The sequence below is a fragment of the Hylobates moloch genome, unplaced genomic scaffold, assembly GCF_009828535.3.
Source record: "Hylobates moloch isolate HMO894 unplaced genomic scaffold, HMol_V3 SCAFFOLD_6, whole genome shotgun sequence".
In the NCBI taxonomy this organism is placed as follows: domain Eukaryota; kingdom Metazoa; phylum Chordata; class Mammalia; order Primates; family Hylobatidae; genus Hylobates; species Hylobates moloch.
This window is the reverse complement of record NW_026652281.1, coordinates 109,128,050-109,155,703: the sequence shown is the minus strand read 5'-3', so window position 1 is coordinate 109,155,703 and position 27,654 is coordinate 109,128,050. Positions and strand designations below refer to the sequence as shown.

Genomic DNA, 27,654 nt, shown 5'->3' with positions numbered 1-27,654 from the left:
CTAGGCCTCGTGCACCAAACATTTAGCCAAATTAAGAATGCAAAGGAAAAGTCCTTAAAGGAAATTAAAAGAGCTACTCCAGTGAATTCACAAATAATAATAATTACATAATAAGAATTATTGCTGATATGGATAAAGCGTTAGTGGTCTGGATAGAAAATCAAACGAGCTATAGCATTCCCTTAAGCCAAAGCCTAATCCAGAACTAGGATCTAACTCTCTTGAATTCTATGAAGGTTGAAGAAGTAAGGAAACTGCAGAAGAAAAGTTTGAAGCCAGCAGATGTTGGTTCATAACGTTTAAGTAAAGAAGTTGTCTCCATAACATAAAAATATAAGGTGAAGCAGCAGGTGCTGATGTAGATGCTGCAGCAAGTTATCCAAAAGATCTAGCTAAGATAATTGTTAAAGGTAGCTACACTAAACGACAGATTTTCAATGCAGATAAGCCGGCTTTCTATTGGAAGAAGATGTCATTTAGGACTTCCATAGCTAGAGAAGAGAAATCAATGCCTGGCTTCAAAGTTTCAAAGGACAGGCTGACTCTTGTTCTGGGCAAATGCACCTGGTGACTTTCAGTTGAAGCCAATTCTCAATGACTATTCTGAAAATCTTAAGGCCTTTAAGAATTATGTTAAATCTACTCTGCCTATGCTCTAGAAATGGAACAACAATCCTGGATGACAGCACATCCGATTTCTAATTACAGTGTGGCTTACTGAATGTTTTAAGCCCACTGTTGAGACCTATTGCTCAGAAAATAGATTCCTTTCAAAATATTACTTCTCTTTAATAATGCACCTGGACACCCAGGAGCTCTGATGGAATTGTACAGGAGATGAATGTTGTTTTCATGCCTGCTAACACAACATCTATTCTGCAGCCCATAGATGAAGGAGTCATTTTGACTTTCAAGTCTTGTTATTTAAGAAATACATTTCATAGGGCAATAGTTGCCATAGATAATGATTCTTCTGATGAGTCTGGGCAAGGTAAACTGAAAACCTTCTGGAAAGGATTTGCCATTCTAGATGCCATTAAGAACATCTGTGATTCACTGGAGAAGGTCAAACCCTCATGTATGTCTTTGAGGAGTTCAAGACTTCAGTAACTTGAAAAGTAGAGGAAGTAACTGTAGATGTAGCAGAAATAGCAAGAGAACTAGAATTAGAGGTGGAGCTTGAAGATATGACTGAATTGCTACAATTTCATTATAAAACTTGAATGAATGTCCAGTTGCTTCTTATGGATGAGCAAAGGAAGTGGTTTCTCAAGATGGGATTTATTCATGGTGAAGATGCCATGAACATTGTTGAAATGACAACAAAGGATGTAGAATATTCACAAACTTAATTGATAAAGCAGCAGCAGGATTTGAGAGGACTAACTCCGATTTTGAAAGAAGTTATATTGTGGGTAAAATGCTTTCAAACAGCATCACATGTAACAGAGTAATTTTTCATGAAAGGAAGAGTTAATTTATATGGCAAATTTCACTGTTGTCTAATTTTAGGAAATTGCCACAGTCACCCCCACCTTCAGTAACCACCACCCTGATCAGTCAGCAGCCATCAACATGAAGGCAAGACCCTCCACCAGCATAAAGATTATGACTCACTGAAGGCTCAGATGACCATTAGGATTTTTAAGCAAATAAGTAATTTATAATTCAGGTATGTATGTTACTTTTAAAGACCTAATGTTACTGTACACTTAATAGACTACAGTACAGTGTAAACATAACTTTTATATGTACCAGGAAACAAAAAAAATTGTGACTCACTTTATTGTAATATTAGCTTTGTCATGGTGGCCTGGAACTGAACCCACAGTATTTCTGAGGTATGTCTGTAATTTAATTTTCTGCCTCATTCACATTCTCTCTCATTCTCTTCTTCCCAGAGAATGTTACGTTATGTTTAGAACAGTTGCTGTGAAGTCTGCCTGCTAAATCCAACATCTGGCCCATCTTGGAGTCAGTTTCCATTGACTGCTTTTTTTTCTTGACTATGGATCACATTTTTCTGCTTCTCCACAGGTCTAGTAATTTTTATTTGTGTACCAGACAATGCTGATGATCACTGTAGAGATTCTGGATTCTGTTGTCTTTCTTTTAACAGTGTTGATTTTGTTGTAGGAGGCAGTTGAATCACTGACTTGAATTTGTGTGGGTTTGGTTTTATGCTTTGTTAGAGCACATCCGTGTAAAGCTCAAGGTATTTATCCGGACCTTCTGACTTGCTGGGATTCAATCTCCAGATTTTGTCCTCCCTGTAGAACTTGCAGGTGCTTAGTTTTAGGCATTTTTAAAGGGCTGATAAAGAGAAGGCCTTATACTAAGGGAATGGCCCTTTCTCCTAAGCCTTTCTTCTGGCTTTTCTAGTATTTTAGCTGGGTTCTCAGGATTTTAATGAGGTATTAATGCAATCTCTTTCCTCTGGCTGGGCCAGACCTCCAGTGTTCCCCAGCACTGATTAACACATAGTATCGCTATTCCTGTATCAACCACATAGCAGCTGCTCCCTGGTAAATCTCATGTCTCACCCTGCACATGTGCAACTCTTAGCCAAGCATAGTGAGGGGAACTCCCATGCTGTCTTCTGACCTGTCCTCTTTACTCATGCACTGGTCCCTTCTCTCTGGTGTCCTACCCTGTAGAGACCAGCCTTTTTGACTGCCCAAAACTCTGATTTCTGCCTCCTCAGCTCTTTGGGGGCTGCTGTGCTTTGCTTGGACTCTAGCTCACTGAATTGTAGACAGGAAATTGTCCTTAGGCAGAGAACCAGGATAATCGTGGGGATTCATGTCATGAGTTTTCCTTCCCTTTCGAGGATTGCAGTATTGTGCTGCCTGTTGTCCAATGCCTGAGAAAAGTTGCCTCAGAGATTTAGTTGGGTTTTATGTGTTTTTTTTTTTAATAGTGGGAGGAGTATAAAGTGGAGTATTGTAATCATTATAACCAGAAGCAGAAATACTTTTTATTCTTTAAAAAATGTTTGTTATTATTTTTGATGTCAATATGTATTACTGTAAGGAGACTGGTGATTTGGGTTCACGCTGTCATTTTTACTCTAAAGTCTTTTCACTGATATTTTAATACATATCTTTACTTATTTTTTGTTTACATGCACAGTTTATGAATATCTCTATTCCCTTCCTACTTTTCTCTCTGAATGAGAAAACTTCTCTTATTTCCCCCATTCAATTCCTCCAGAATGAGGAAATGTTTCTCATTGCCTTGTTTTATTCTTCCCCTTGCTATTTCTTATGTTCAGGTCATATGAAAAACTTACGTTAGATTGTCTTTCAACAATTATTTAAAATTACCTATCAATTTAATTTTGATTCCTTGCTTATTATATCCTTGTACTTTTCTCTTTGATTCAATTTTTTTTTTGTTTTTGAGACAAGGTCTTGCTCTGTTGCCCAGAATGGAGGGCAGTGGTGCGATCTCTGCTCACTGCAACCTCTGCCTCCTGGGTTCAAGCAATTCTCCTGCCTCAGCCTCTTGAGTAGCTGGAACTACAGACATGCATCACCATGCCCAGCCAATTTTTGTGTTTTTAGTAGAGATAGGGTTTCACCATGTTGTCTAGGCTGGTCTTGAACTCCTAACCTCAAGTGATCCACCCGCTTCAGCCTCCCAAAGTGTTGGAATTACAGGCTTGAGCCACCGCACATGGCTCACTTACTTATTTTTTAAGCTTTGCTAATTCAAAAACTTTTAATTTTGTATTCATTTTCAGATAGAGTTTGTGCATGTGGGTGGGTTACTTTTTTTTTTCTTTCTTTTGAGACACAGTTTTGTTCTGTTGCCCAGGTGGGGTGCAGTGGTGTCATCTCGGCTCATTGCAACCTCAATCTCCTGGGCTCAATCAGTCCTCCTACCTCAGCCTCCTGAGTAGCTGGGACTATAGGCATGTGCCAGCCAACCTTGGCCTCCCAAAGTGTTGGGATTACAGGCGTGAGCCACTGTGCCTGGCCCTGGGTCAGTTACTTTGAGTCCTTGCATGTCCAAGTTTTGCTGTCATAGAGTTTTGTCTGGAAAAAGAGTTCTGGATTGACAATCATTCTCACTCAGAAATTTGGATAGCTTATTCCATTATCTTCTTGTATTTAGTGTTGCCACAAGAAGTCTCAGGTTACCATGATTATTAGTTCCTTTTATTTCCTCTAGAATCATTTAGGACTTTCTCTTTCATCCCGGTTTTCTGAAACGTTGCTCTAATGTATTTAGATGTGAGTATTTTTTTCATTCACCCTGTTTGGCAACTTGATGGACCCGTTCGATTAGAAGACTCGATCTTCTTAAAAAGCCCTGGAAATATTTCTTCAGTTATTTGGTTGAATATTTTCTTCCTTCTAGTATTTGTTTCTCTTTCAGGAGCTCCTATTACATATATATTAGAACTTCTTGATGTATACATTGTCTCATATTTCCTTTCATTCTGTTTTTGAAACAGCTTTATTGAGATATAACTCACATACCATACAATCCCTCATTTAAAGTGTTCTATTTAGTGGTTTGTAGCATATTCACAAGGCAGCGTAGCCATCACCACAATAAACTTTAGAACATTTTCATAATCCCTAAAACCCTATAACAATTAAGTCACTCCCCTTTTCCCCAACCCATCCCCTCCAGCCCTCAGTACCACGAATCGACTTTCTATTTCTGTAGATTTGCTTATTCTTCAAATTTCATACACCCAGAGTCATACAATATGTGAATGGCTTCTTTCACCTATATTTCAAAGCATACATTCACTTACAAATCATACATTTGTTACTGGCCTCTTTCACTTAGCATAATGTTTTATAGCAGGTATCAATATTTTATTTCCATTTCTTCTCATTGTCAAATTCCATTCTATTTATACACTTACCAGTTCATGGAAATTTGGGTTGTCTCTATGTTTTGGCCCTTATAAATAATGCTGCTATGAATATTTGTGTATAGATTTTTGTGTGCACATATGTTTTCATTTCTCTAGGGTATTACCTAGGAGTTAAATTGGTGAATCATATGAACTCTATGTTTAACCATTTGAGGAACTGCCAGAGTGTTTTCCAGGGCAGCTGCACCATGTTATACTCCCACCTGCAATGTATGAGGGTCCCAATTTCTCCACATCCTTGCTGATGCTTGTTATTATTTAATTTCGTTCCATTTCTTTGTCCTCAAGGGCTAAGGTCTGGTGATATTACTCAGCTCCATCTTGTAACTGATTAGTAATCTCCATTATAAAGTCCATCTCTCCTGGATGGTTTTCTAAATATTCTATTTTTCATTTCTAGAGTCTCTAATTGATTCTTTTTCACAATAGCTTATCCTTATTTCATGAGTATGATTTTCTCCCTTTGGGGATATAAATAATATTCACTTAAAGTTTTCTGTTTGCTTTAATAACTTTTTTTTCCAGAGGTTCTGATTTATTGAGCAGGTGTTTCTATTTTATTGTAAGCTTTTTTAGAAGTTTCATGATTTCTTGATTTTGAGGTTCTCTTAAAATCTTGTCTGTCTGTGAATGCTGATCTGATGAGATGTGATTGGAGCATCCTACTCAGTTATTGTAGAAAAGGAGATCTCACACTGCTGGATGCATCTTGCCAGTATCTCTCTCTCTCTCTCTCTCTCTCTCTGTGTGTGTGTGTGTTCCTAGATACTTTCTTTTTTTCTTTTTCTTTTTACTTTAAAATGTTTCCCCTGGTGATTCTATCTCATATCATGGCTCCAAATACTATCTATAAATGAAAAATTCCCAAATGTTATCTTCAGTCCTGACCTCTCCCATGAGCTACAGATCCACACATGCTCCTTTTCTTCAAAGCACTTATCTCATTTTGTAATTATACATCCACAGTGCAATTATTTGAGCAATGCCCATCTCTCTCCACTAGACTGTGTGTTCTGTAAGAACAGAGACTGTGCCTATTCAGGTCGCTGACCTGTTACCAGCAATCAGTATAGTACGTGGCTTATGTGCTCAATAGATACTTGTTAAACCACTGAATGAATGAGGTGAAACACCTCATGTGTGAGAGACCCTGTGATGTCTTGGAGCAGTGACTATGGGCGGCCATCTTTACTTGCTAACACCAGGATCAAACTCAGGGTCAAACGTCCTGAGTTCCAGGGTGGTGCCTTTGCCATGTAGATACCTTTGCAGTGTATGTTCCCTCCTTGTGGGAAAAGAAGTTCAGTTTGTAGTCTTTCTTAGAGCCAGACAGTACATCAATGTAATCAAGGCCCTTCATAGTGATGCTTAGGTCCGGCTTCTCTGGTTTCAGTATTTCCACGATAACCCGGAATCTGGGGCAGCATAGGAGAACACAAGAGGGGAGAGGAAATGAGACCATTAACCCAAAGGAAAAAAGGAAAAGTGCCAGCTGCACTCTTGATTTTATGGGAAGTGCATGGGTCCAGGGTTCTAGTCTTCACCCTGTCACTAACAATAATGGGAACTGCCACTTACTGGCCACCTATTAAGTGCCAGGGACTGAGTGAGTGGCCTGTGTGTTACAGGCATTAATCCTTGCAGTATCTGTAGGAGGTATTAATACATATCACTATCATCTCCATGTCACTAAATAGAGGCCAAGAGAAGGAAGATAAGATGTTCCAAGAGAAGGAAGGTAAGATGACTGGTTACTGGCAGAACCAGGATTCAAATTTAGGTCAGGCCTTTACCCACTATGCTAAGTAGGAAGCCTTCAGTACATTGTGCCTCGTCTCCCAGCCTTGAGTTCCTTCTCTGTAAAAGAAGGGGACCGTGCTTGTTGGCCTTGAGCTTTCCTGGTGCCCATTTCCACTCTGCTCCTACTGCAAGGACAAGATCCAAAGACTTGCTTCTCTGGCCAGTGGCTTGGGTGATGACAGAACACTCGGCAATAACAGTGATAATTATCATTATGATAATAACAGCTAACATTTATCGAATGGTTATTTTGTGCCAGGAGACTTACAAGTAACTAACAGCACAGAAAAGAGAATCTCGCTAGAGGCTTAGTGTTCAGGAAATGCCTGGTCACATCAGGGAACTTTGTCTCTGACTCCTCGAGCCCCTCAACATCCTCTAGAGGTCCTAAGTAGGGGAAAGACCAGGCTAGATGGTGAAAGTCCTCCTTCCATCTCCCCACCCAGCCCCCTAGCCCTACCGCCTTACCTCTGGGGCTTGTTCAGCCAGTTGGTGATTGGCAGAAGCTCAGTGTAGGGGGTCTTACATGGCACTTCACGATAGATATTGGCTACAGCTTTGGGGAGCTCAGAAGTCCCATGCAGAGCATAGAGCCAGCCGGTCCCATCCGGGAGGGGGAAGAAGAGGGTGCCCTAAGGAGAAGAAGGATGTGATCAGAATGACACACAGCATTCTTTGTTAGGGACTTATTGGACATGTAGAGACCCAGGATTAATGGAGGATAATGGAGGCTCTGGAAAGAAACACAATACTTTGGAAGACATCTTGGTGATATAGTTCAGGAGATAGAAAAATGTTCATACGTATCCGAGCCAGGAATCCCATCCCAGAGAGCCTACTGAAGAAAAATCCCTCCAAAGAAAAAAGTTATGCGTATATGTAAGCACCACTTATAATGTTGATGAAAATTTGTAGATAAACATTCAACAAATGGGACTGTAAAACAATTATGGAATTCTCATTCAGTGAAATATTGGGCAGTTATTAAAAGTAATTATCACAAGATTGCATAGTTAAATAGAAAAATGCTACTGCTATACTGTAAAGTGAAAACAAATTGAATGTAAAATTGGGTATGTTATGATGATAGTTATGGCTGTATCTGAATAAGGATTGGTAGTGAAGATAGAAGAAAAAAGTTCGTTTTTTAATAGGGTGGAATATTGTGGCCACCTTTTTTTTTGTTTTGTTATAGTCACCATTATGTTATTTATGCAATTAAGTGAAACATTAATTACTTGATGCTTGGTCTGGACTCCATTTCAGAACTGAGCCCCTGGCTCTACGACAATCCCCTATACATTAAAAAAAAAATGAAAAAAGGAAGCCAAAGCTTGATAATCTGCACAATTCCCAATTCCTCACTATTCCAACATGATCTGGGTGTTCCCCATCTAACATTCTCTGAGCTCTCAGCTTCCAAAGTGTTTTTTATTTTTATTTTTATTTTTTTGAGAGGGAGTCTCACTCTGTTGCCCAGGCTGGAGTGCAATGGCACGATCTTGGCTCACTGCAACCTCTGCCTCCTGGGTTCAAGCAATTCTCCTGCCTCAGCCTCCCAAGTAGCTGGGATTACAGGTGTGTGCCACCATGCCCGGCTAATTTTTGTGTTTTTAGTAGAGACGGGGTTTCGCCTTGTTGGCCAGGCTGGTCTTGAACTCCTGACCTCAGGCGATCCACCCTTCTCAGCCTCCCAAAGTGCTGGGATTACAGACATGAGCCACCGCGCCCGGCCCCAAAGTGTCTTTTAACTTCATTCACACAGTGCCACCTTCAACTATGCCAAGAAACCAATGGGGGTGGGGGGACCTCAGCCTACCTGGTGCTTGCGGTTCTCCAAGTTCATGGTGCGGGGCCTGTAGGTGATCTCGTAGGGCTTGTTTTGCTGGTGGGCCTCCAGGGTGATGAACTCAGGCCCCTCCCAGTGCTCGCCCTCAAAGATGGGGTGCAGATTCCAGGTCTGGTTGGTGCGGTTTGACAGCAGGATGGTCTGCGTGTGCTTGGAGCGCACCTGGCATGTGAAATTCACTACCTGGAAGAAAGCAGGCACCTCATCTTCCATGGCACTTCCCCCTGGTCTGTCTCCAGGGCCAGAGGTACAGAATGTGTGCTGGGGAAGACTGACTTTAACAGTGCTTCCCATCATGAGTTTCAATGGGTCCGTTTCCTTTTCTTTCATTCACTCAACACATACTTACGGGTACCTTCTATGTGCTAGGCACTGTTCTTGGTGGTGGAGATGTAGCAATGAACGAAATAACAAAAATCTCTGCCCTTGAGCTGAGACTGTAGTGGGGGGAGACAGACACACAAGTGGAATGTAGAGCATGCAGCATAGAAATAAGTGCCAAGGGGAAAGACGAAGCAGAGGGGGTGCCAGATTGGGAGTGGGTTTGAGTTTTTACACGGTGTGATCAGGAAGGGCCTGAGCATATGTATTTGATTAAAGACCAAGAACGATGAGACCTGGGGAAGAGCCTGAGTGAGCTTGAGTGTAACTGGCAGAGGAAATGCCAGTTACAAAGCTCCTGGTTTTGACAAAGGGCAGGGAGGCCAGTGTGGCGAATGTGAAGTGAGCGAGAGGGAGATAGAGTGACAAGGGACAGCACGCAGGGCCTTGGAGTGATGGTAGACACTTTTTTTTTTAATTGTAAAAGGAGGACTTACGAGTGTTTTGAGTAGAGTGACCTGATCTGATCTATGCTCTAACAGAACTGCTCTAGATGCTTAGAGGTGACAGAAGAAGAGGGATTAACTAGAAGGCACTTACAATAGGCCAGGTGGGGGATGACAGTGGCTTGGGTGGCACTGGTAGCACTGGGGCTGGTGGAAAGTGGGTATACTCCAGTTGTACTTGGAAGAGCCAATAGCATTTACTGCTATATGGTATCTTGGGTATAAGTGGAAGAAGGCTCAAGAATGACACCCAAGTTTTTAGTCTGAGCAATGAGCAGAATGGAGATGCCCTTTACTGATGTGGGGTTGACTGTGGGAGGGGCAGGTTTCAGGGAGAGATCGGGAGCTCAGGTTTCATACATGTTAAATTTGAGATGCTATAAGTCAAGCAGGAAGTAGAATTTACAAATCTGGGGTTCAAGAGAAGAGTCCAGGCTGCAGATAAAGATTTGGGAGTTGTCAGTATAGCAATTTCATTGTTGTTATTACTGTTGTTGTTTTGTAGAGATGGGGTCTCACTATGTTGCCCAGGCTGGTCTTGAATTCCTGAGCTCAAGCAATCCTCCTGCTTCGGCCTCCCAAAGTGCTGGGATTACAGGCATAAGCTACTGTGTCCAGCCTAACAGTGTTTTTTTTAAGGCCAAGAAACTGGCTGAAATCAACAAGAAATGATTGTATGTAGAAGAAAGAAGGAATCTAAGGACGAATTCTTGACTGACAAACTCCAATGTTAAGAAGAATCAGAAGGCCAGGCTTGGTGGCTCATGCCTGAAATCCCAGCACTTTGGGAGGCCAAGGTGAGTGGATCACATGAGGTCAGGAGTTTGAGACCAACCTGGCCAACATGGCAAAACCCTGTCTCTATTAAAAATACAAAAATTAGCTAGGTGTGATGGTGGGGGCCTGTAATCCCAGCTACTTAGGAGCTGAGGCAGGAGAATCGCTTGAATCTGGGAGGCAGAGTTGCAGTGAGCCGAGATCGTGCCACTGCACTCCAGCCTGGGTGACAGAGTGAGACTGTCTCAGGAAAAAAAAAAAAAAACAAAACACAACAGGAAACAAACAGAAGATGAAAAGGAGAAGCCGGTAAATAGGAAGAAATCCAGGAGAGAGTGGTGTGCTGGAGCCAAGTGAAGGAAGCATTTGCAGGAGGAGGAACCAGTTTATGGTGTCAAATGCTCCCTATAGTTCAAGAAAGAACTGGCTATTGGATTTAACAATGTGAACAGTGTGGTACTGACATAAAGATGGTTAAATAGATCAATAGATGAGAACAGAACCCACATATATATGATCAATTGATTGTCATTTACAATCAATGACAAAGGTGCCAAGGCAATTCAGTAGAGAAAAGAGTATTTTCAACAAGTGGTACTGGAACAATTGGATATCCATGTACAAAAAATTTTTGCTCCATATCTCACACTATATACAGAAATTAACTCGGAATAGACTGAAGACCTAAACACAAAACTTATGTTCGGAATATATAAAGAGCTCTCGAAACTTTAATAATAAGACCAATGACCTAATTAAAAATAAACAGAAGATTTGAACAGACACTTCAACTAAGACAATACAGGGCTGGCAAATAAGTACTTGAAAAGTTGCTTAACATCATTAGTCATTAGGAAAATAAAGCCTCCATGAGATACCTCTACATACTGAATAGAATGGCTGAAATTTAAAAAAGCTGACTATCAACTGTTGACAAGGATGTGAAGTAAGTGGAGATGTCAGACATTGCTGGTGGCATTGTAAAAGGACACAACTGCTTTGGAAAACAGTTTGGCAGTTTCTTACAAAGGTAAACATATGCCTACCACATGACCCAGCCATTCCACAACTAGGTCTTTATCCAAGAGAAATGAAAGCATATGTTCCTGCTGAGACTTATAAATACAAGTTCATAGCATACTGTATGATTCCATTCACATAACATTCTTTAACAAAATTACAGACAGGGAGACTGGGTGTCATTTCTACCATAAGCAATGTTGCTAGGTAACACAGCTGACAGTTCAGTTAGGTTCCCAGGAACAAGGCTAGCAGAGCATTATACCAAGGCCGTTTTTTTTTTAAACCATAGAAAAGGAGAAAGGTATTAATGCTTTACTCATAGATCTTAGAATGTGATCTAGCCAGAGATGTCAAAGCAGGCTTCCTTGAGAATGTAATGTTTCAGATGAGAGCTGAAGAATGGAAAGGAATAAACCAAATGAAGAGGGGAGAATGAATATTCCAGCAGTGGAAACGGTGTAGTCACAGGCCTCGTGGAGGGAGGGGGGAGGCCTGCGTGTTTGAAGGAGGCCCGGCTGAGTTCACTTACTGGGGTCACTCCTGCCACTGGGCCACCGCGGGCAGCAGCTACTAACCTCTTTTACTGCAGGTGGTCCCACGCAGACTCCAGACAGGGATAGGCTCAGAGGACTGCCTCCCTGGATGAAGCAGAGAATGTTTTTACAAAGGCTCTCCTTTCCCACCTCAGTGGGATGGTAGGTCACTTCGAAAGAAACCTCCATGCCTGAGGTAATATAGCCTTCTTCTGGGCTAATGGAGAAATGAGGCTCAAATTTTCTGACGTCCCATTTAAACCTTTTCCAAGACAAAAGAAGACAAGAAAGCGAGTTTATGGATGTTGTAAGGGTGTCCTCAATGCTACTGAGAACAAGAGACTCTGCCTGGGCTGAGGTTCACCTCCCTTGAGTCTATCCTGGCACCTAGGAGGAGAAAGGTCTGCCAGACAGAGCAGAAGCACTGGGGAATGTGGGCCAAGGTCACTTCCTGGGTAGGTGGACTTGGCTCCTTTGCAGAGCTGAGCCAAGGGCAGAAAGTGGCTGCATCTTATTATCCATGAGTGACACACCAGGGAACATATGTATGAACACACATACACATGTGTTGTGTACTTAAGGTCACACAGCTAGGAAGTGGCTGGGCTAGGACAGAAACCCTTCTGGGACTGTGGTCTTAACAGTTCCCTGCACTGCTTCTTGGTTCAGATCTTGGAGGATGGCGACAATCCCTTCCCGTGAGAGTTGCCTCTGTTCTGGGTGGCACTGGTATCCCATGGCCCTGTGTGGTCCTCCCTCTGTGGTTGGGCACTCGCTTATCTGTGAAATGGGTTGGTAGCAGTCTTGGTCTCACAGAACTGTAGTTGGATTAAATGATGTGTGCCATGTCAAGGCAGGAAACAGGCATGGACTAAATATCTTCTGTTATCTCAATTGTAGTAATCATAGTAGCAGCAATCACCCCAGTGAGGCCACTGCTGTCACATCTTGAGGGAAGTAGGGGGATGTAGAAGGGAGAGGACAGAAGTAAAAGGTGACTGCACTTGCAGAACAAGTCCAGGGCAGATACAGGGACAGGAGCCTCTGCGGCAGCCTCAGGGTGGGAGACACCACTCCCTTACCTTGCACCCACATCGCCTGTGTTCAACATGAGGATGTGACGCGTGGCTTGCGTCTGATACACCACAGGTCCAAAGGGAATATGTTCCTGGTCCAGTGAGATCTCCAGGGCCTGGCAGCAGCCGCTAAGGAGGAAGAGGGGGCGCAGGAGCCCCATGCATTCCATGAACACTTCCTCAGAGAAGGGAGGGACACGCTTCTTCGGGGCAAAGATGACTTCCAGTTTACAGACTTCTCTGGGCTTCAGTGTGATGTTGTGGAAGGGCACCAGGGTGAGGACCTGAATGAAATAGCATCCAGAGTCAGCAGCTGAGGGTGGGAGGCCCCTAAGGCCTCGGTCCCCGGAGGTCTTGCTGTTGCAATTGGAACAGGGGTCAGATCTCACTCCTGCTCTCCCATCAGCTGTGCATGCTTTGGTAAATTACTTCAACTTTCCGTGACTTACTCTATGTTGAAGATTAAGATCATCTCTATAAAATTTGTAGCACATAATAGATATTTAATAAGTATCATTTCCCTTTCCTGACCCTTTCCTAACTTATTTTGTGCACTTCCTTCTTTCTTCCTCCTCCCTGATACAGGAAATAGTAATGGGAAATAAGAAACGGAGCTCTGGCATTTCTCAAGGAGTGTTCCCTGTCTCAGTTTCCCTGTGTGGTTGTTAAAATGCAGATTCTGGCTGGGTGCCATGGCTCACGCCTGTAATCTCAGCACTTTGGGAGGCCGAGGCAGGTGGATCACTTGAAGTCAGGAGTTCGACAACAGCCTGGCCAACATGGCAAAACCCCGTCTCTACTAAAAATACAAAAATTAGCCGGGCTTCGTGGTTCATGCCTGTAGTCCCAGCTACTCGGGAGGCTGAGGCAGGAGAATCACTTGAACCCAGGAGGTGGAGATTGCAGTGACCTTAGATCACACCACTGCACTCCAGCCTGGGCAACAGAGTGAGACTCCAACTCAAAAAAAACCAAACACACAAACACACACACACACACACACACATATTTTTTGAGACGGAGTCTCGATCCGTTGCCCAGGCTGGAGTGCCGTGATGCGATCTTGACTCACTGCAACCTCCGCCTCCTGGGTTCAAGCAATTCTCTGCCTCAGCCTCCTGAATAGCTGGGATTACAGGTGCTCGCCACCATGCCTGGCTAATTTTTTTTTATTTTTAGTAGAGACGGGGTTTCACCATCTTGGCCAGGCTAGTCTTGAATTCCTGGCCTTGTGATCCACCTGCCTCAGCCTCCCAAAGTGTTGGGATTATAGGCATGAGCCACTGCGCCCAGCCTAGGAATGTATCTTAAGCACAGAGTCATGGATGCGCAAAGGCTTAAGGAGAAACACCTGAAATGAACAAACATAGAGAACTGGACTGTCTACACAATGGAGATGTAAATAAACAAATGACAATGAATGACATGGAAAATGAAATGAAAATGCAAAATGAAAATAATGTTCATTTTCACAAAAACAGTATGGGACTAGTGCACCCTGTAAAGCACTACACTGCTTTTATGAAAATGAACAGAGGGAGCACAGTGAAGCCTCTTAGAATGGTCTGGCACATTACAGATGCACAAGAAATGTGAGCTGCTAGTGTTGCCAGCATGGCCATCCTCATCATCAGGGAGCATGAAGGGGCTCCTACGGGCCCCTCTGAGCACCAACCTTGGGTTCCTGGAGTTCTGGAATTGTGAACAGAATGGACTGGTTAAATGTGAGCTGGGCCAGGCTGTTGTTCATGATGGAAACTGTTCTTTTCACAACCTGCCCTGGTAGGACAGCTCCCAACTTCACAATCCTGTTGGCTGGATCTAGGACTAAAATCTGTGGGACAAGAAAGAGTAGGAAGAAGAGTTCATTAGTTAAAGAGAAAAATAAACATTATATGTCTACTCTGGTGAGGCAAGGGTGGTTCCTTCTCTTTCTGTGCCCTAACTTCTTCATATTGGGTGGGCATTTGCCTACTCAATAAGCATTTAAGTGCCTCAAGTGCCCACTGAACTACTCATCACATAATTATACAACTACAACTGGGTTAAAATATATGTAGGAAAATCTCAGGGCACCTTGAGAGCATATTACAGGGGGCTGAAACTAGGCTAGGGGGCTCAGGGGGCCTTTCCGAATATGGCATGTATACATCAAGAGATAAAGAAAGGTATGAGCTAGTCAGTTTGAGCCAGAGTGAGTGTGGAATTGGGGAACAACCTAAGGCAGGGAGACAACCTGTGGCCAGGCCCTGAGCCAGAGGGAGTGGCCCAGTCAAGGCCTGAGGCTGGGAGCTAGGACCCGAGAAGATGACTTTAGAGAGGTGGCCAGGTCTTGCAAGGCCTTGTAGGCCATTGCTGAGTGAGAAGTGGGAGACTGGGCTTCATTCTGGGAGCAATGGGAAGTCAGTGAAGTATGGAGTGTTTGTGAGAGAGCTCTGGCTTCTTTATGGAGAATGGGCTTGAAGAGGGCAAGAAAGAAAGCACGATGGAGAGATGATGGTGGTTGGATTGGAATAGTGGCAGTAGAGGCAGAGAAAAGTAGTTATGCTTCCAAGTCCTCAGGTAAGACATTGATTAAAATGGTGCCTGGGTCAGGCCAAGGCCAGGCTGAGACTGCCCTCCAGAATGGCACTGACCCACAATGAGCAGCACCCACTGGTCACTGTTGTGGTCAGTCACTAAATAGCACCCCTCCACCCAACTATCTTTAAACCCAGCCCACATGTTTCCATTTTGTCTAAAAAGTCAAGAGAGTCTGTCCCACTAGTCATGAGCTCTTGGATGTCTGAGAACATGTGTAAGTCACTTCTGCATCTTCCCAAAGTATCCATTATACAATGGGTGCTAAATGAACAAGTGATAGACCAATAGGAAAATGAATGAATCAATGGCATCAGAAGAGACCTTGTCTCTAGCTTGGGTCCAGACACATTAGTTGGCAATGTCCCGTTGCTCCTATGGCTTGATGGGAAGGCTGCCAGGAATACACCCTTCCCCTGGTGGCCAAAATATGCTATGCATTCTTGAAAGTCTTGGAAGGATTTCAATCTTCCAAAACCTTCTATTAAAATGCAGATAATCCCACCAGACAAGCACCTTACATGTTTACTAGACACGAGAAGGAAACGAATGAGCAGCAGAATATGACCATTCCCTTTCTATCCAGAGTGCCTGGGTAAAAGGAATGCCTTGAACCAAATATCATCCAGGGATCTGTGGCTGGCTGGAGAATGCTAATCAATGGGGTGTTAAGGAAAGATGTTCCATCACTGAAACACGTGTCTGTGTACATTGCTTAAAAATGTTAAAAAAAGAGTTATCTATTAAACCTGAAAACAAACATGCCCTGATGCAGGAGGAAAAGGATATACTTGGGGAGCTGAGTCTGAAACTCTCAAATTTCTCCAAGAAAAAGAATATTTCTCTAGTGTCTGTGATTACCTGTATCCTTTGATACAGTAAAGTTTGGTATTGAATAAGATCTATGATTCAGTGAGTCTGATCTGGCGATTTGCCTCTTTGTGTTATTAGGAACATCATCTCAGTGGGACTGGCTGACCTACAATAGAGCAGCCTGGGGCAGAGAAACAGAGGGGCTGGAAGGGTGAAAGGGTTCTGGGGGGCAAAGAAGGATGAGAAGGGTAGAAAGGAGGGTGCCACGCCTGAAGGCCTCCCGACTGTCTGTTACCTTCATTTCAGTACCCTTCCCTTTGATTTCGACTGTTTGTTGTGAGAGCCCATTGATTTCAAAGGGAATGAGTTCTTGATAGTTGATACTTTCTCGAGGATAAAAAGTTATTGGAATCTCCAGTGTGTTTCCTGGCTTTACCACATCAACACGGCAGTTCACCTCGAGGTGAGTGGTGTTGGTGTACAGACAATCTATGCTGCAGAAAATCAAGAGGAAGAGGCGTAAGCTCCAAGAAATCTGACCCAGAGGGGCAGATGCTGTCTCCTTGTCTCTTTGGGCTAGACACTGATGGGTTTCCTGCCCTGTTGTCCTAGAATCACAGAAGTCATTTAAGAGCTGGAAGGGAGCTCAGCAATGACCCAGCCCATGCTCTCTTAGGCACAACCAAGTTGCTCCAAGTCACATCCTGAGATCTTGGCTGAACTGGGTTTCAAACTCAAGGCTCATCACCCTTTGCCCAATATTCTTCACTCTACTGATTTTCTATTTCTTTCTTTCTTTTCTTTTTGGAGACAGAGTCTCACTCTGTCACCCAGGCTGGAGTGCAGTGGCATGATCTCAACTCACTGCAACCTCCACCGCCCAGGTTCAAGTGATTCTCTTGCCTCAGCCTCCTGAGTAGCTGGGATTATAGGTGCGTGCCACTGTGCCCAACTAATTTTTTTATTTTTAGTAGATGCGGGGTTTCACCATGTTGGCCAGGCTGGTCTGGAACTTCTGACCTCAGGTGATCCGCCCGCCTCGGCCTCCCAAAGTGCTGAGATTACAGGCCACTGCGCCCAGCCTGATTCTCGATTTCTTGATAATGCATCTCATGGTTTTCTACATGAGGGTTTTGTACCCTCTCATAAGAAGGAAGTGCTTCCATAAGTAATTAGGTAACAAAGCACAGTATGGAGGAGTGTATGTTCTAGAGTCAGGCAGAGAGGAGTCTGGATCCAGGCTCTATCGCTAATTACCCAAATGATCTCTGAAAAGTTATGTGGCCCACTTGGGTCTCCGTTTTCTTATCTATAAAATGAGGGTAATGATAACTATTTCTTAGGGCTGTTGTGAGGATTAAATGAGATTAAGTGACTGAAACAGTCATTAAATAGGGCATAGAGGAAATATTCCATAAAGTGAGCTATTATTATTATGACTAATTGTCCAACAGAAGGGATCTTAAAAGATCTTGTCCACCCTACTCCACATGTGGGTAGGAAGGCACCTAGGCCTCTTCATTACAGCCTCTCCTTGTCTGCCTTACAGTCCGTAGAGAAGGAGTCTAGCTAGGCCAACATATAGAGCTCAATGCCTTAAGCAAAGTAAGACTGAGATTACATTAAATCATGCAAGAAGTATAGATAGATAAGATTTAAAATTAGTATTTAAAATTACATGACACACAATTTAATATTCAGGGTACTAATAATAATCATAACAGCAGCAGCAGCAGCTAACAATAACTGGGCATTTCTTATGTTCCAGGCAGTGTTCTAAGCACTGTTCCTAGGTGAACTAATTTAATTATCCTAATAGTCTTATATAGACGGTATTATTATGACTACCATTTCAGGCAAGGAGACAGAGGCATAGAGAGTTTTAAAAATTTGCCCAAGGTCACACAAGTAGGGAAGAGTTGAAATTTGAACTTAGATCTGTGCTAGCCAATATGGTGGCCACTAGACACATGTGGTTATTAAAATTAAAATTAACATTAATTAAAATAAAAAATCAGTTCTTTAGTTTCGCTAGCCACATTTTAAGTGCTCTGAAGCCACATTCAGCTATAGGCCACCATACTGGACAATGCAAAAATACAACATTTTCATCATGATGGAAAGTTCTCTAACGTACTGATAGATAACTTTGAGTAAACACAGGTCTTTGGGCCAGCCCTTGGAGATTCTATCTCATTAGGTCTTGAATGGGGCTCAGAACCTTGGACTAGAACATCCCACACAGGGATGGTGCCGAGAGGCTGGATTTGAATCAGAAAGCTTAGGCTCAGTACAGGTCTGCTATTTATTGCAAGGCCACTGGCCTGAGAAATTTACCTTTTAACTCTTCAAACCTCAGTTTCCAAGTCTATTGCATGAGAAGATAAATGGAAGTCATAAAACCTCTCATTAGGTCATTTGGCATTGCTCTACATACTTCACAAAGAAGATTTTCAGCAGGGTAGCTCATGGCTATCCAAGTATTAGTGTTAGTTATGGGGACAGGGACCCAGGATTCATACCCACTTTTGTTTGACTCTTTCCCATAATCATTTTTTTTTTTTGTCTTGGCAGGGCTTCACCTGTGTGAAGTCTGTAGGACCCACAAGCAGCTGCAGAATCATCTGGAGGCTCTGGGAAGCCTGCTTACCTCATAGGTGTTTCTTCCTTGTTGGTAATTACCAGGGTTTGTTTGTATGGGGGCATCCCAGCTTGATAGATAAAGCAGGTCCCAAAGTTGTAGCTGGTGAAGGAGAAATGGATAGCCGGGCTCACAGCACAGCCTGAGATGCTGCACGTAAATGTTGGACCATGGCTGATCTGTGCGGAGGAAACGGCAGGGGGACCATGATTAGGAGAAGTTGGAGGAGAAGGCTCTTAAGTCCTCAGGTGAAGCAGGAAAGCAGTTGGTGCTTTAACAAATACAGATCTCAGGGTGCCATTTCCAGAGATTCTGATTCAGTAGGTTAGAAGTTTGTGTATTGAAGAAAAGTTCCTCTGTAATCAGGCCCTACATTGCCTCCCACTTTGCTCTTGCAGCAATGATTCAGCTTGAAGGCTCAGGGGTATACCAGGCACTGCTAGTTACTACCCAATATCCACTCCCCATGGCTTCTTTCCTAGCAGGTCTGATTGGATGCCAATGTGCCTAGGTGCAAATGCTTCATTTTGCACCTTCTTTTGAAGCTCATGATGGCCATCAGACATAGTTCCAGTCATTGAGATGTAAACAGAAGAGGACAAGAGGGTGTTCTATCTTGAATAAAGAGGCAAAGCCTTGCTGGGGAAGTTCTTTGCCTTCATACTCTTCCCCTTTCTTTTCACTCTGGAATGCAGACATAGGACGCCAGGTAGAATGGTCATCTTGTGACCAGGAGATGACAAGAAGGAGAACAAGGCTAATATGCCAAGGATGAAAGAGTGGAAAGATGGAAAGAGCACAGGTCATCATCTGGACTTTCAATCACAAGGTAATATGTGACTCATTGGTACATGAAGTTAATTTGCTCTTCACAAACTCCTCATAATGTGAATTTTCACAAATTGATAATTGATTTCAAATAAATTATCTATTATTCATTCTAAGCATCACTAGAATAAACATTATTAGAATAAACAGTAGAATAAGCATTCATTTTAAACATTATTAGAATAAGTCAGCAGTCATTGGTACAAGCTATCATAAACAACTTTATACATTTAAAAACATTTTCTTATTCAAAGCTTTTATTTTATTTTATTTTTCTTTTCCTTCAACTTTTAAGTTCAGGGGTACATGTGCAGGATATGCAGGTTTGTTACATAGGTAAATGTCCAAGGCTTTTAAAGTGTTTACATTTTGTGGCTGATTCAATGAAAAGGATGTAAATTTATCACCTTCAACTCTTCTGCCAACCAGAGTAGAAAGATCCTGTAACATGTTACGTTTCTGTTTGCTCTAAGAAATGTAAGTTCTGAAAAAGTTCTCAAAAGGAATAGGTCCCTTCTGAAGCCACAAACCGGGCTTTTCTCAGAGAAGATGGCTGCTGAGTTCCAGGCCAAGAAAACAGTGGAGCTTCCTGAACTCTCAATGACCAGTGATGCACCTTGGATTTTTTCATGGCTTGAATGTTTGTCTCCTCCAAAACTCATGCTGAAATTTAATTGCCATTGTGATGGTATTGGGAAGTGGGATCTTTAAGAAGTGATTGGTCATGAGGGCTCGCCCTCATGAATGGACTAATGCCATCACCGTAGGAGTGGGTTTGCTATGGCAGGAATAAGCTCACTCCCTCTTGCTCTCTCTCTCTGTCTCTCTCTTCCTCCTGCCCCACCCCGACCTTTCTTCCCCTAACCATTGCCCTTTCATCATGTGATGCCATCTGCCATGTTATGATGCAGCCATAAGGCCCTCACCAGATGCTGGCAACTTGATATTGAACTTCCCAGGGTCCAGAACCGTGAGCCTAAACATTTCTATTCATTATAAATTACCCAGTCTCAGGTATTCTGTTATAGAAGCACAAAACAGATGAAGACAGGTTCCAGTGGTTTTACCCCCATCTTTCTATCAATCACCTTCTTCCTGAGGATTTGATAAAGATGATGTGTTAGGCTGGGCATCCCAAATTTCTTTCCACTGTGGTTGAAGAACATACTTTGCATGATTTCAATCCTTTTAATTTATTGAGGTATGGTTTATGGCCTAATATCTGGTCAATCCTGGACAATGTTCCATGTTCACTTGAAAAGAATGTCTATTCTCCTGTTGTTAGATGAGATGTTCTGTATATGTCTGTTAGGCCTAGAGCTTTCATAGTGCTATTCAAGTCTTCTTATTTCCTTGCTGTCCTTCTGTCTAGTTATATCCATTATTTAAAACTAGGTACTGAAATCTCCAACTATGATTGTTGAATTGTTTATTTCTTCCTTCAATTCTGTCAGTTATGTTTCATATATTTTGGGACTCTGTCATTACATGCATGTTTATAATTGCTATGTCTTCTTGATGGAGTGATTCTTTTATCATTATAAAATATCTTTATCTCTAGGAATAATTTTCGATCATTGAAAAATGTCTTTATCTATCTCTAGGAATAGTTTTTGTCTGTAAGTCTATTTTGTTTGACATTAGCATAGGTACCCTAGCTCTTGTTGGTTACTATTTAAATGCTATATCTTTTTCTATCCTTTTACTTTAAATCTATTTGTGTCTTTGCATCCAAAGTGAGTCCCTTGTAGATAGCACATAGTTGGATCATGACTTTTCCCATTGTTCTGCTAATTTTTATCTTTCTATTGAAGGGTTTAACTCATTTAAATTTAATGTAATTACTGATAAGGTAAAATTTATGTCTTTTTTCTATTTGCTTTCTATATATCTTATGTCTTTTTAAAAATATTACTAGTCAATTATGTCTTTTTTATTCTTCTATTCCTCCATTACGGCCTTCTTCTGCGTTAAATATTTTCTCGTGTACCATTTAAGTTCCCTTGTCATTTGTTTTACTATATTCTTTTGAGCTGTTGTATTAGTGGTTGCAAGGAAGATTACAATTAACATCTACATTTAAAACAATCTAGTTTGAGTTAATAACAACTTAATTTCAATAATAGGCAAAACTTTGCTCTTATATAGCTCTGTTACTTCCTCTTTCTTTGTGCTATTACCACACAAATTGCATCTTTATATAAGGCCCACTAATACAGATTTATAGTTATTGCTGTATGCAGTTGTCTTTTAAATCAGATAGAAAAAGTTACAAATAAAAAAATCATACTGATTTTATATAATCTATGCAGTTACCTTTACTGGTGCTCTATATTTCTTCATGTGGATTTGAGTTATCCTTTAGTGTCCTTTCATTTCAGTCTGAAGGATTCCCTTTATTATTTCTTGTAGGCCAGTCTGTTAGTGATGAATTCTTTCAGATTTTATTTATCTGAGAGTGTCCTGGTTTATCCTTCATTTTTAAATAGTTCCCCAAAATCAGGAGAATAATGGGAACTATTTAGAAATAGTTTTACTAGATATAAAATTCCTTGCTGATAATATTTTTTCTTTTTTTTTTTTTTAATTATACTTTAGGTTTTAGGGTACATGTGCACAATGTGCAGGTTTGTTACTATGTATCCATGTGCCATGTTGATTTCCTGCACCCATTAGCTCGTCATTTAGCATTAGGTATATCTCCTAATGCTGTCCCCGCCCCCCCCACCCCCCACCCCACAACAGTACCCGGAATGTGATGTTCCCCTTCCTGTGTCCATGAGTTCTCATTTCAGCACATTGAATATGTCATCACACTGTCTTCAGGCCTCCAAAGTTTCTAATGACAAACCAGCCGTTAATCCTTCTGCCTTCCAGATGATCTGTCTTTGTCTTTCAACAGTTTGGTAATGATGTGTCTAGGTGTGGATTTTTTTGAGTTTATCCTACTCAGAATTCATTGAGCTTTCTGGATATTTAATTGTTTTCATTAAATTTGGGAAGTTTAAGGTGTATTTCTTGAAATATTCTTTCTCTTATTTTCTCTCTTCTCTCCTTCTGAGATTCCCATTACATGTATTTTGCTATGCTTGATAATCTCTTATGGGAATCTGAACTTCTGTTCATTTTTCTTCTTCTTTTTTCTTTTTGTTCTTCATATTGGATAATCTTAATTGCTCCATCTTCAAGTTTGCTGATTTTTTCTTTTTCTTTTCAACAATTTTATCCCATCGGCCACAGCTGATTTTCTTTTACCATAACAAATCTGCTATTGAGCTCATTGTGAATTTTTTCATTTCAGCTTATGTTTTTCAACTCCAAAATGTATATTTTTATAATTTCTATATCTTTATTGATATTCTCTATTTGGTGAGACATTGTTCTCATACTTTGCTTTAGTTATATAGACATGGTGTCCTATAGTTCTTTGAACATATTTTAAATAGGTGATTTCAAGTATTTGTCTATTAAGTCCAACATCTGGGCTCTCTCAGAGACAATTTCTATTGATTGCTTTTTTCCCTGTATATGAGTTATATTTTCTTGTTTCTTTTCATGGCTCATATTTTTTTAGTTGGAAACTGGAGATTTAAACTAATAAATGTGGCAACTCTGAAAATCAGATCATCCCTCCCCCAGGGTTGGTTACTGTTGTTACTTTTAGTTTGTTTAGTAACTTTTTCAGTAAAGTCTATATTCTTATTTATGCATGGCCAATAAAGTTTCTACTCAGTTAGTTTAGTGGTCAGCTTATGATTGAACAGAGATTTCCTTAAATGCCTGGAACCAGTAAGTCTCCCAGCTTTTGCTGAGGGGCTCTGTGTGTATGGCAGGACATGCCTTTGACACTCAGGCAGGCAGTTGCCAATTCTGCTTTATCTTTCCCAGGACCCAAAGGTTAGTCAGAGGTAAGAGCTTAGGGCCTTCTCAGATCTTTCCTGAGCAGTAACAGAGCCTGGAGGTACACACATCTTATACATGCATGGCTGTCTAGATTCCAGGGAATATGCTGAAGCTTTTCAGAGCCCCCCATGAGTATCTTCTTCCCAGCCTCTCCTTTTAAACTTTTAAATGAACTTCTTGTTTGCCCCTAAGGTCAATGCTCCCTCAGTCAGCTGCAGTGTTAAACAATTACAAGTGATTGTTTTTGAGCAAGCCTGGAGTCAGGTCAAATAAAAGCTATCCCAGTGAGGGGTGTTTCCATTGAACTTCTAGACAGGTCAAATAGTGACAATTCTTTTAGAATGGGGGCTTTTGGGGAGTTCTAGTCTGTTCTACCTTCTCCAGGGTCTGATTGATTGCTGACTTTCACTTTGATTGCTGAATTGTTGGTTTTCAAGGCTGGGATGAGGGAGGAGGGAGAGAATAGGGCAAATCAAAATCCACAAAGCTCACTGTCCTTATGGGTATTCAGCCACTTTTCTTGAATAAATACTCCTAGAATTGTTGCAAGCCTATCATTAATTTTCAGAGTTCTGAAAAAGTTGATTTCGAAAATTTTTTCCAGTGGTCTCATTGTTATTGAAGAGCAGCGTTTTGGATGTCCTCCTCTGCCATTCCTGCTGACATCACCATTCTTTTTTTTTTTTCATTCAATAATTCATCTTAGAAAACATTGTATACATATTCTTTCCCCGCCCCATCTATCACTTTTATTTATTTTAATGGGTGAATGTATTGCAATATAACTGCTTTTCAATCCACACTTACTCCCCAGGCACCTAACCATTGTTGAAGCCTTTGTACTAGACCTTGTGAGGCTGTGTCCAACACAGCTACCCTCTAGGGGCTTCTGGACACGTGGAGAAGACAAAGAACACACAGGAGAATTAACCTGCCAAGGCAGCATGCTGAGAGTACTTTTGGAGTTTGGACAATGTTAAATGGACTCACCTTGATTCTGAGTTCCAGGTCTGTCAAGACACACTTCTTTAATGGTTGAAAAGACAGGGTGGCATGTACACTCTGCCCTACATCCACAGTGCTGTCGATGGGTGAAAATTCCAAGTACTGCAGCAAGGCTTTGGAGCCACACAGCTGTGCCTGGAAGCTGAAGGTGAACTTTCCAGTGTTGATAAAGTTGAATTCACACTGGACACATTCATTTAACTCCACCTAGGAGACAGAGAGCAGAGCAGTGAATGCAAACCATAGTTCCCTTGTCTGGGGTCAGCATTTGTAACATGTTGGTGAAAAATATCCTTTGGGAAATAAAGATGGCAGATGATTTGGTGATTTGACTATCTTTAGCTTAACGGAGTCAGATACTCCAGCAAGAGCTACTAAGTGTTGGGGTTCTTTCAATATCTCATAGAGCAAAGTGGCAATTTAGTTCTTAGACCTTTGTTGGTAGTCAAATATCCTTCCTGTATGTTTAACACAAGCACCCTTTCTTCTCCCTACCATCTCTCCACCCCCCCTGAAAATAAAATAAGAAAAGCATTCACATCATATCTACGTACATTCTGGGGATAGAGCTGCTCTTGGAGTGTTTCTGTTTTCCTGGTCTCTCCGGCATTTGAAGCGAAAGATTCAGCTCATATTCATTTTTACTACTTTCCCCAGTCAGAATGGAAGCTGAGATAGATAGCAAGGTCTTTTTACACCTTTACCTCATAGAAGTTGACGATGTTAGTCTGGTTGGGAGTCAACAGAGTGATGGAGCCTGTCCTGTCCTTGCACTTGATCTCTGCACTCACAGTGTAGCCCTCGGCCTTGACATTTAATGTCACAGGGTGGATTTTCTTTTCCACATTGCAGATCAAATTAAAGTTCACATCTCCTTCCTGCTTTGGTGTGAAGAAAATATCGATTGGGAACCTGGTTGGGGAACAAAACACCAGATTACTTGACTAAGCCAACTTGTCAAAACCTTAAAAAATATGAGCCTACTGAATTAGCAGATTCATTATGAGGAAAAGGAAGCATAACTCCAAATTATGATGCGATTTTAAGATTTGTGGCTATAGTAACCAAAACAGTGTGGTACTGGCATAAAAACAGACACACAGACTAAAGGAAAAAGATAGAGATCCCAGAAATAAAGCCACATACCTACAATCATCTGATCTTTGAAAAAGTCAGCAAAAATAAGCAATGAGGAAAGGATTCCCTATTCAATAAATGATGCTGGGATAGCTGGCTAGCCATAAGCAGAAGAATAAAATACGACCCTTACTTTTCACCACATACAAATATTAACTCAAGATGGATCAAAGATTTAAATGTAAGACCTCAAACTATAAGAAAACTGGAAGAAAACCTAGGAAACACCATTGTAGACATCAGCCTTGGGAAAGAATTTATGACTGAGTCTTCAAAAGCACTTGCAATAAAAACAAAAATTGACAAGTGGGACCCAATTAATCCTGCAAAAAAAAAAAAAAAAAAAAAGAGAAGGGAAAAAAGCTTCTGCATAGCAAAAGACAGTATAAACAGAGAAAAAATGCAACCTACAGAATGGGAGGAATTATTCAGAAACTATGCATCTGACACAGGTCTAATATCCAGAATCTCTAAAGAACTTAAACAATTGAACAAGCAAAAAACAAGTAACCCCATTAAAAAATGGGCAAAAGACATGAATAGACACTTCTCAAAAGGAAACAGAAAAGTGGCCAACAAACATATAAAGAAATGTTTCACATTACTAATCATCAGAGAAATGCAAGTCAAAACCACAATGAGATAACATCTCATACAAGTCACAATGGCTATGATTAAGAAGTAAAAAACAACAGATCCTGGCAAGCCTGCAGAGAAAAGGGAACACTTATACACTATTGGTGGGAATGTAAACTCGTTCTGCCACTGTGGAAAGCAGTTTGGAGATTTCTCTAAGAACTTAAAACAGAACTATCATTCAACACAGCAATCTCATTACAAAAAACAAAGCAATCTTATAAAAAAACAAAACAAAACAAGACCAAAAAACCCAAAGTCATTCTACCAAAAAGACAACATGCACTCTCATGTTCATTGCAGCACTATTCACAATAGCAAAGACATGGAATCAATCTAGGTGCCCATCAACTGTATACTGGATAAAGAAAGTATGGTACGTATATACCGTAGAATACTACACAGCCACAAAGAGAATGAGGTAATTCTTTGCTGCAACATGGATGCAGCTGGAGTCAATTATCCTAAGCAAATTAATGCAGGAACAGAAAATGAAATACCTCATGTTCTTATTTATAAGTTGGAGCTAAACATCAGGTACACATGGACGTAAAGATGGCAACAATAGAAGCTGGGGATTACTAGGGGGAGGGGAGGAAGGGAGGCAAGAGTTGAAAAACTAACAATTGGGTACTAAGCTCAGTACCTGGGTGATGGGACCATGTGTACCCCAAACCTATACAGTAAATCCAGTAGCAAACCTGCATGCATATCCCTTGAAACTAAAATAAAAGTTGAAAAAAACCCACAAAACTTTGACCTAAGTCTCATACCTTATCAGTTAATAAAAAAGGGGTTACAGACTGAAAAGTAAAGCTATACAACTTATGGAAAAAATAATGGAAGGACATTTTCTGAATCTAGGGCTATTCAGAGATACAGAACAGACACTAAAAGGACAGCCCATAAAAGGACAAATAGATAATTTGGACTTCATCAAGAATAAAAGGTTTTGCTCTGTGAATGACCTTGTTAAGAAGAGGAAAAGACAAGCTACAGACTGGGAGAAAATATTTGCAGACCATGTATCCACCAAAGGAGCACTACCTAAACATGTAAAGAACTCTCAAAAATCAACAATAAAAAACAAACAGGCTGAGCAGGAAACTGGCAAGAGATATGAAGAGACATTTCACTGAGGAGGTTCTATAGAAGGAAAATAAGCACATATGTGTTGTATGAAAGGAGAGAAAGTTAGCACTTCCCTTGACAATGATGGAAGAGGCCCTCAGGCCTGACAACACACATATGGAAAATAAGTACATGTAAAGATGTCCAACATTATTAGTCATTACGAAAATGCTAATTAAAACTACAATGCGATATCAC

The 27,654-nt window shown here is 41.3% G+C and overlaps 1 protein-coding gene and 1 pseudogene across 1 annotated transcript in view; one reads left to right on the top strand and one right to left on the bottom strand.

Annotated features, from left to right (window-relative positions):
- HYDIN (HYDIN axonemal central pair apparatus protein) overlaps nt 1–27,654 on the bottom strand; it is a 397,956-nt gene that overhangs the window by 14,851 nt on the left and 355,451 nt on the right. Inside the window, exons 73-82 of the mRNA XM_032157850.2 lie at nt 25,257–25,464; nt 24,538–24,759; nt 18,826–18,995; nt 16,471–16,669; nt 14,458–14,616; nt 12,789–13,066; nt 11,749–11,968; nt 8,517–8,729; nt 7,166–7,329; nt 6,162–6,312 (exon numbers count right to left, since the gene is read on the bottom strand). Coding sequence (XP_032013741.1) covers nt 6,162–6,312; nt 7,166–7,329; nt 8,517–8,729; nt 11,749–11,968; nt 12,789–13,066; nt 14,458–14,616; nt 16,471–16,669; nt 18,826–18,995; nt 24,538–24,759; nt 25,257–25,464 — 1,984 coding nt within the window. The remainder of the gene's footprint in view (nt 1–6,161; nt 6,313–7,165; nt 7,330–8,516; nt 8,730–11,748; nt 11,969–12,788; nt 13,067–14,457; nt 14,617–16,470; nt 16,670–18,825; nt 18,996–24,537; nt 24,760–25,256; nt 25,465–27,654) is intronic.
- LOC116472097 (U6atac minor spliceosomal RNA) lies at nt 27,497–27,612 on the top strand (annotated as a pseudogene).